At 35.0% G+C, this 10143-nt stretch overlaps 1 protein-coding gene across 5 annotated transcripts; it reads right to left on the bottom strand.

Moving 5' to 3' along the window:
- Positions 1-1245: 1245 nt before the first annotated feature.
- LOC147408478 (Clathrin adaptor complex small chain family protein) lies at positions 1246-6841 on the bottom strand. 5 transcript variants are annotated; one of them, XM_086418552.1, is made up of 8 exons: positions 6685-6839; positions 3138-3224; positions 2529-2788; positions 2350-2441; positions 2097-2205; positions 1957-1992; positions 1544-1630; positions 1246-1460 (listed from the first exon to the last, which is right to left on the bottom strand). In XM_086418552.1, the coding sequence occupies exons 2-8, from the start codon at positions 3172-3174 to the stop codon at positions 1389-1391; spliced, it is 693 nt and encodes a 230-aa protein (XP_086274678.1). In that variant the 5' UTR covers positions 3175-3224; positions 6685-6839; the 3' UTR covers positions 1246-1388. The 5 variants fall into 5 exon arrangements, with proteins under 5 accessions (XP_086274678.1, XP_086274686.1, XP_086274710.1 ...); XM_086418560.1 differs by lacking the exon at positions 6685-6839 and adding an exon at positions 6462-6622; XM_086418584.1 differs by lacking the exon at positions 2529-2788 and having other exon boundaries at positions 6685-6836.
- Between the last annotated feature and the right edge of the window lie 3302 nt (positions 6842-10143).

Below are 10143 nucleotides of genomic sequence, written 5' to 3' on the forward strand. Positions count from 1 at the left end.
CAGAATGGGACAGTAAAGTCTTCTCCTCCAGAAAAAGATTCCTTTGGGTGATGCTTCCATCGACTATTGCTTGGGGGGTTTGGATGGAGAGAAATAACAGGGTCTTCAATAGTAAGAGCAGAAGTTCTCACGAAGGTTTCTTGGAGATATTGGGCTTGTTGTACCTTTGGTCTAAACAAAATTTAGACTTTGCAGGGATCACTTTTGAAGATTTTGTTTTTAGATGGAGCTCTTTTTGTGATTATTGACTTCGTTCCTTTCCTTGTTATGTTCTTTTGTAGAGGCCATCTTGTATTTCGTCTTCCTTTTATTAATATATTACACTTATCAAAAAAAAAAAAAAGTCAAAATTATTTTAACCTTTTGTTGACATCAGACCTCAGTGCAAAATATGAGCCACAAAACCCTCCTATCGTATTGTTGAAGGCCATCGACTTGCTAAGAATTGTTTTGGCTCAAGTGTTGCCTCAGTTGGTCATTTCCGTGTAAGGGCTCTTTTCGGGAAAATAGTTGTCAAAATAAGCTTAGCAAGTAAAAAAACTCCAAATGGACCTACTTGAAATGGAAAGCCGAAATATCTAGAATACCTTTCAGCTTCAGGTAAAATCCTCAGGATGGTCAACACGCAAACACACACACACACACACCCATTCAGAAATTTTGCAATGTGTTACTGGGATTCTCTTTCAGATAACTACAAGCTGTGGGCCACACCCTATTCACAAAATTCCCCAATTAAAGATCCGTTTAATTGCAGAATATGACAGTATTTTTCCCTTCATCATCAAAATATTTATCTTCCCCAGCATTCAAATCTTCAGAATTAGATGTTTCCAGGGATATGATAATCTTCCAACTTCACTGAATAATTGTTGAATTCGAACTTGGCTACTATAGGTCACACCTGACCAAGTTTGCAAGTTTGATTGCACTGACCAAGAGATCTAAAGACATTTCAAATTCCAGAATTTGGTGAAATCTGTTAATAATTATAGGTCAAAGCTGCTGGACACTTCACTTTACACATACCACTAAAGCTTATCAAAGAAGTAGTTTAACTGAATCAAAGTCGAATTTCGTTGAGCAGGATCCAAATCAGAACTCTCATATCATTTATTTATGATATTGAGATTGCAAATGTTAATTCCGTAAAAGATATCCAATTTTATTTAGACTTGCGAATATACTCTTCACTATTGCACCCCATTTAGAGCCTTCAAACTTGCAAAAGTTGAAATTCCAGAATGGAGTGAAAAATAATGACAGTAAACAAAAGGAAATTCCACTACATCAAACATTTGTACATTTCATTTATCAGGAAAATCAATAATTAAAACACACGACAAAAAAGCCCATGCTACGTACGACAACTATAACCTTGGAATAATCTATTTAGTGGCCTGCGCAATCATATTGCTTATTGAACCGGCCTGCTCTTTTGCAGTCTCCACCAAAGAATCCTGCAATATCAAAATCAATTTCCATTCTTAACAGAAACAGAAATCTTTCGAATCCAAGTCTTCATAACTTGAATGAACCATACCTGTGCAGCTATAAGCCGTGCAACTGTTTTCTTGCTTGACTCTTGAAGTTCACCAGCAATCAAAACTTCATCCAATATGTAGTAGGCCTACCAATTTAACAGTCTAGCTGACTCAGAAAAAAATTCACCATCTCCATCTCATACAAAAAATGTGTCCTAGATGCACCTTTCCAATGGGTCAATCCCCAAAAATTGAACCACTGTCAACAATCTTTCAAGTACAATCAGTGGTTAATACTTGCACAGAGAACATGTAAGGGGATTGAGGTTGCTTAATTAATATAATAAATGGGCCAAGAAATGACCCACAGATTGATCTGTCAGTATCCATATGCAGGTTTTAGGTGAATAGATATCTAAAGCACTTCAATGGACACAAGTTCTCAGACAAAATACAGGTTCAAGGAACATACCTTGTGGAAATTGAAGATCAAGTCCAACTCACAGACCTAATATAGTGTGCATCATGAATAAAACACAATTAAATTCTATTCATAAGATCAACTAAAGACAATAATACTAATATTATGCATCATCCATTGAGTAGACTCACACTGCCAAAATATCGGTCCAGTATCTCAACGAAGTGGTGAATTATTTCAAGGACCTCTAATTCATTGTCGTCCTGATCGATGCACATGCAGAAATAGAGACTGGCATATCTGCATATAATAATTTTTTATTTATAACAAAAGCTAAATCCTTTAATGATCTTTACAAAAGCCAAGTAGGTTTCCTTCTGAAAGGATTTTACCATATGATCGCAAGATAGGAACAATAATCAATGACTGAAATCCATGCATTACCTTTTATATACAACTTTGTATCCTCTCCACTCCACAAAATTACAGAGCTTGGGGCCTCGTGTGAGAATCACTCCACTGAGCTCTCGGATTACCTGCACAATGTGCACTATTTTTAATCCACCCTAGTACTTTTTCATTGCTGACCAGTCTCTCAAAAGGTGGCCTATGGAGTTACATACTACTGTGATTTTCCCTCTTGGTCTTCCAAAATTCCTCGAAGTGTGACCCTTCAATATTCGCCCGACACAAGGCAAAGGGTAACATTTTCCAAGGGATTTCACCTTTTGCTTCCCAAGAAGCCACCAGTGCATCAAGACATCTACCAAATGCTTGGGGAAGACCCAATTGCAACTGAATGAGGATAGATATAAACTCCATGACGGGGAAATAGGATCCATGTTACCGATCCCAATATCTGGGATAAAGCATAAATGATGACCTTGAAAAACCCCCACATTTCAATCAGGCCACAACCATAAAATTCAAAAATATGAATCTTTCTTTTTCTTTTTTTAGCAAGCTGGCATCTTAAAAAAAAAAAAAAAAAACTGGGAATCTGATAGCATGGCAAAGCTCAAATATGTCAGATGAAGAATCAAATTTTCTTATTAGGGATAACATACTTGAATATTAATAAAGCGCATGGTAAACATTTTGTTAGTAAAAGAAAAAGTAAAAGAAATAGATAAAAGAAAAAAACAGTCGTTTAGAGATTCAGCATTGAAACAATAATTTCCCATCTAAGGAACTACAGTCAGACAATGAGAAGCACAACAATGGATTTTTACCTTGGTTCTTTCCTTTTGAGAATAAGGAGAATACCATTTTGTTAACCTCACTTTTCCTTGTCGGCTAATAAGAAGCACAAAGTGAATCTGAAAGAAGTGCAGAAGCACAATTCATTAAAGCAGCAGGATGAATAAGAACAACAATGTATGTCTTATGCACAAATTGTTTTTTTTTTTTTTGATAAGTATGTCTTATGCACATATACAACAATGTAACACAATAAAATAGATTGATAAGGTAGAAGAAGATGAAATGAAGGTCTTTTATCCAAAGAAACTAGGTGTATAACACTATATTTGCTTCCTACAGGAGATGATTCTATTTAGACAGACAATTCAAATATTATATACATATATATATATATGTTCATGTGTTACTTGTTGCATACAAGAAAGCACTAGATCAATTACACTGCAAGGAGGCAGTGGGTTATGCTACAACTTAACCTCAATAGACATCCAGCAGGATAAAAGGGTTTTACTTTTGTGGTATATTTTTGGGTATTTATTAAGGGATATAAAGATTCAAAATCTGTATAAAAAAAGTCAGCCAGCTCTTTATGCAGTTAGAATCCCCTCAAAATTAAGTTGTAGAGTAACAAAACCATCCGAAAAAAACAACTAATAACATGAGATCCCACTAGACCAAAGTAATGATGGTTAAGTTATTATACGAAATATGAGAAAGTCATCAGCAAATACCACAGTACCACTAAACATTTCTTTACAAAAAAGACTAAATGTTCTCAAAAATCAAAACTCTAGTCACAACTTTCTCCATAGCACAAAAAAGCGAAAACCTATTCAATAATCTAGTGGAACAAACATTCTACTAAACTAATGAGCCAATGGACAAGGATCCAAATGACTAACCATCTCTGTGATACACCCGTTGGAATCTCTAGTACGTAACATGTGTATATGAGGAATGGGTCCTAATGGGTGTTGAGTTTAGTCTTACATCGGACACTCATTGCCTTGTCTCTCTCCTTATAAGCTCCTGTGTCTCTCCACTCATTGCCAATTGGTTTTGAGTTGGACCCCAAATTTATTATGGTATTAGAGCGGGCCTTTCTCTCCTCCATGTCATCCAATTCATATCTCCACGTGCTTTGGCCCAGTCCAGCCAACACATGCGGGGGCTTGTTGAGTTTAGTCCTACATCGGACACTCATTTCCTTGTCTCTCTCCTTATAAGCTTCTGGGTCTCTCCACTCATTACCAATTGGTTTTGAGTTGGACCCCAAATTTATCAATGGGAAGACCTTCTAGTCCGAGAATCTAGATTACAACTTTTTTTTTTTAAATCACAAAAATCATCCAATATACGCTCAAATTTTGGCATAAAGATCTAGGAGGATAGATTCTTTGGAATGGAGGATTTCAAATGTATATCACAACTATATTTGTTTTAATATATAGAGATGCACCATCAACGTGCAGTGCATGTGCTTCTCTGCTCACTAGTAAACAAATAAGGCAGCTGAAGCTTACATTTAGAAATTAACATAAAGAACTGCAAGACCAACCCATGCTGTTTCCATGTATTTCCTACTTGATATGTAAAGAACAAAAAGAAAAAAAACTGCATTGCGAAATGTTATCCCCTTTTTTGAAAAACAGAAAAAGAGAAACACAGTTCCCTGAAACCATATGGAAGCAAACGCCTTGTTGTGTTCCATGCAAACCAAAGCTTCAATGAAACACCTATTTAAAAAACCAAGGTTTCAGTTTAACCAAAGCACAGTTTAAGACTTGAGAGGCCTCATCCCAGTTTCAGCTGGCATGTTATACGACTACTAAACATAATCTTCATTTTTACATGATGTATGGGTTCAATCTAATTTTCCCAAATACAAAATGACATTGAAATAGCAACAATAGATAAAATTATGAAATAGTCACCATCATGTGTTGACCGTCAACACAAATGTATCACTTTGACATGAATGCCTAGGAGACCATTGGAAGTTCTAACGACATGAATAAGACAAAATCAGATTTAAGCTTAGCTCAAAGATACGGTCAGGGATCTTAGGGAAGCCCCAATAACCATTGGCACTTATAATAACTTGAACAAAAAATATTGAAAGTATAATCATGGTCACTGACATTTCTAACAATAAATATTTAATCTACGGCCTAACACAAAGATTTGATAAAGGATATTGGTGAGTCACCAATGGAAGAATCCTATGCCTTATTAGGCAATCAACTATGTTGCTTCCCTCTCTGGGAAAGACATGTTTTGGCATGCTATTCTCTGCAATCTTATATAAGTTTAAATTAAAATATCTTTTTCTATTCCTTTTTCATTTCTTTTGAGCTTGTAAGTTCAATAAACCATTTGCCATCCCTGCTCTATACTGCCTTAGCTCATATATGATTTTTTTTAAGGCACACCCCTAGACCAGATTTATTCGAACCAAAGGATTACAACCTTAAGTACAAGGAACTAGAGGCATCCTCCCTTACAATGTTAATTATCTCTTGGGAAAGAGCATCAACAGACAAGGACACCTCATGAGTCGTGAGCCGTGTGTAACAATGATGTCAACAATTTAAACACAACATAGCAGTCATGTCAACAATTCAATCCAAAAACTATGATCTGCAATAAGACTCCAAGTTCCATAAAATAAATTTTTAAAAACATGTCCGACTTATTTGCAGAGTATAACAACTAACAAGAGGATCCATCCATCCAAGATAAAATTTGAGTTAATAATCAGATTCGAAGCAGAGTTTCACTTCGAATAAGGAAGAGAAACCAACACCATCCAAATCAGAAAATTGTAAATCATTCAGCGAACTCATAAATATATATATATATATATATGGGTCACGTTCCTAAGACTCATATTGAGACTCACATTGCGACACACCGTTTTGTCTTATATGGGCAAAAATGTTTAGAATGAGCTGATTTTTTGTGAGGATGATCTCTGTGATGAGGGGATCATCCTGGCAAAAAATCATCCAATTCCAAAACTTCTAACCCCATCAAAATTGATTTACAAAAATTGGACGGTCTATAATTTTTCAACAAAAATTGGACGGTCTAGAAATTTCATAATTAGCTGATTTTTGGCAAGGATGATCTCCTCACCATAGAGATCATCCTCACATAAAATCAGCCCATTCCAAATATTTTTGCCCATATAAGACAAAACGGTGTGTCGCAATGTGAGTCCCAATATGAGTCTTAGGAACGCTGTTCTATATATATATATAAAAACTATAAAGCAGGAAGATCAATTCATCTTCAAAATATGTATCTATAGTAAAGGTTTTTAATTAGATATAAGATGAAATTTCACGTTCCTCATTATCATTATAAAAGATCTCACGTCATTCGAATCAAAATATTTTGAAAGAGAAACAAAGCTACTGGTAAGAGGTTTTTTCACAAGCAGATTGTGAGGGTTTGAAACTGATTCAATTGCCCCAATCCGAGAAAACTGATCTAAAGAAGACCAAAAACAGAAATTCTATGTATCTGAATACGCAACCGAGCACTAAGGGATAAAATAGATATTTAGCTTACCATGGCTGACGATCGAGGGTAGGGAAGCGAAAACTGCCGCACTCACAAACGTGACAACCAACTTCGCCAAATATACTCGGATTCCTTATTTCCTTACCTGCACTAAAAAAAATAAAAATAAAAAAGAGGCACGTGGCGCTTTGTGCTTCTTCGTTTTTCTTTATTTTCACACGTCATCAATCAATTAGTCAATTTTTTTTATTTATCTTTAAAAATGCTACTCCACCAACGCAGCCGTTGGATGTTAGGGTATCCCTATGAAGTTTGTTTTAAAAAAAAAAAAAAAAAAAACTCAAATCACAATGGTCATTCATATTGATGGAGAGCTAAACCGTGAGTTGACTATAGAAAAGTCATCCAAATTTTTAAAAGAACAGAAAATAATTGTATTATATTTTTGGGAAAAAAAAGTCTTCGGAGGACCCACAAACCAACCATACAAATGTTTAGTGACCCGGGTGCATTCTAACCGTTGATTCAAGCATTTTTAATCCATCGGTAGCATTTTTAGGGTAAGCATCTTATAATTCACTTACCATTAGTTAGATGTCAAAGGAAAAGAAAAGTTGAGTCACAACCATTGAATCCGATATTTATTATCTATCATTTATGAATTTCATAAACAAAAACATGACCATGGAGTCAAGTTGATTCATAGCTTAGCTAGGGTAAGGTATTTGTTAAATGGGACCCTCTCCTTCTCCTCTTCGTGCACTGCTGCCCATTGATTTTCCTGTTGAAGGTAAGAATATATCACAATTCACGACCAAAGATAAAATTGAAATCAGTAAAGGAATGCCAATATCCAAAATGGGTGATCTTATTTCACAAGACTAAACCTCACTAATCACCTATATAAGTTTTTATGCTCCCACACCGTGTCTCTTAGGTTCACCAACAGAAGAGCATCAGAGCAATGGGGACTCTCTTACATATAAAATTAATTAATAAAAGGATTTGTCATCAAATATAGCAATTGACCTTCCACACTCTCTTAATATCTATCCTACAATAATATAACATATGATGAATAAAATAAAAAAAAGAAGCAGGGGTCAACTTCCCTTGAGATTTTGCTCATCATCATTTATGATTTGGGTAACAAATGCTTCACCACCCACGAATGCATACATATATATATACATTAAGTCAAAAGCAGAGTAATTGAGAATATATATCATGTAGATTGCACTCACCACCATTTGAATTCGGTCCAAATAAAAAAAAAATGTAAAGATAAAATTTAAGGTATCACATTATCACATCGGGTTACATTGGCCATGACAAACATTGACAACATTTAAGAAAACTGATCGACATAGGGGACATGTGAACCTGTCTCGATTGAGCCAACTCTTAATACAGTGTATATGAAACACGTGGCCACACCCTAATAGCTGGCTCACCTCATCTTCTCTTTTGAACTCACCCAAACAAACTGAACACAATTCCTTGACCCCTCGATTTATACAGTCCAAATCCCCGAATCTCACTGTTGGGATACAACGGTTGAGCTGATCGTGGCATGCAATGTGGAGGGTATCCTCCAGTGGTTGGCATGTCCCATAGATGACCAATCCAATTATGGTAAGAAGAGACTGTTTGATGTGTAGGAATGGAATCCAAAAACAAGTATAGAAGATGATGGTAGCAAAATATAAACGAGACTGAGCAAACACAAGACAGAACATGGTTTTGTATTTTTGGGTTGGAGATGGATGGATGGTTTGATTGTTTGTTGTGGTGAAAGATGAAATGAAATGAGAAGCTGAGAGGTTCTTATATAAATTTCACAAGTCAAAAGGTTAGTAGTTCATTTTGGTTTGTAGAGATCATATTTTATCAGTTTCTTTCTCAAGTATAGTGCTTTGACTTTTGAGGGGAAAATTTTATTAGTGTCTGTCTATGGAGGGTCCTTATCGGACTCAGAATTAAGCGGGCTCCAGGGTCGGCGCCGACCCCACCCTGACCCAGCCCATTGTTAAATACATATATAAACAATACATTTTTAGACAACAAAGTCTTCCTTACAAATTAGGGACAATGTACCTTCCACCCTCTCATCCTTGTAATAAATTCAGAAAATCCCTTTAGTCAGCCTCAATCATATTTTTGACATGTGAGATCATTACGTACACATGTCTAGACCAAAGTGGTGTACCCATTGACAGTAAAATCACATCTCGTTTCATGTATAATTATTAACTTATGACAACCATACACATTTTGCCAAATGACACATGGCCCGCACTTTTCAGTATTGCCACAAATATCTCCCATTCTTTTCAAAATTCTTTGTTTGAAAGTCCTTAAAAAAAAAAAAAAAAAAAACTACCGGATTAAATGAACGAATCAATAATGACTTACCAATAATCATATGATATGATTGGATTTTTACCTTTTAACCCACAAAATTTTATTTTCTTCGACATTCAAATCTTAAGAACATGATAGATTTTATTTCTGGGAAAGATTGAAGATGATGAATTTTGTTAAGAAATCTGTAAAGACGGGATATAAAAATCATAACAACTAAAAAAGTAAAATTTGACTTAAAGGATTAGGAAATAAATTTGATGATAGTAATAAACTCGAACACACACTCATAATCTCTAGCATACACTCAACTTTTTTGAAAAAAAGGGTCCTAGGAAACGATTCTAGAGTTTAGGGAATCTTGAAAAATTAGAAATGTACTAAAATAATTAAAATGGATATGACAAAAAGGTAAGGCTAAATCTTGATTCACGAAAAAATAAGCAGGGAGGCCAACAAAGAAACTATTGATGGTGAGGGAGCCCCAATTAGAAGGAAATCCTAATAAAAAATCTATAAAAATAATAATCATGACAACGAAATGTATGCAATTTTCTCGAGCTCAAAGTGTAACTCTGCTTGATTATTTATTGATTTGGACTGCTTAGAGTGTACCCCCGGGAGTATGGTGGAACACTCACGTGGAACTACTCAAGGTAAGGCAAAAGGTTCTCAAGGAAAATATCCCACAAAATCCAAAACGTCCATTTGTATATTTCTTGATTTTTATTTATTTATGAATCCTTCTATAATTAATCAAATTGAATCCTTACCAAATAATTACTGAATCAAACTTTTTTACTAGTGGTTCTCGGCAACCAATTGAACATTTTAGATCATCCAACAAGGATCCTCTCCTAAGCCAAAAAATAAAAAATAAAAATGCAAACTTTTTTTAAAATTAAATAAAATTTAAAAGGTGTAATATTGATGTAGGTAAGAAGTATTAAGATCAATTTGGTTTTCAGTCCACACTCAAAATGATGATGAAACTATCTCGAGGATTCCAGCAGCTACCCTTGCTTTTATTAAGAGAAACATTATTGTTCGTTTGGTTATTTTAATAAAGGAAATCAATACAAAAATTAGAGGACACGTGGCTGTTATTTCATTCAAAGCGTGGAATTGGTCCACACAGAGTTA

The sequence above is a fragment of the Akebia trifoliata genome, chromosome 2 (assembly GCF_017979445.1).
Source record: "Akebia trifoliata isolate Shusen 1 chromosome 2, ASM1797944v1, whole genome shotgun sequence".
NCBI lineage: Eukaryota > Viridiplantae > Streptophyta > Magnoliopsida > Ranunculales > Lardizabalaceae > Akebia > Akebia trifoliata.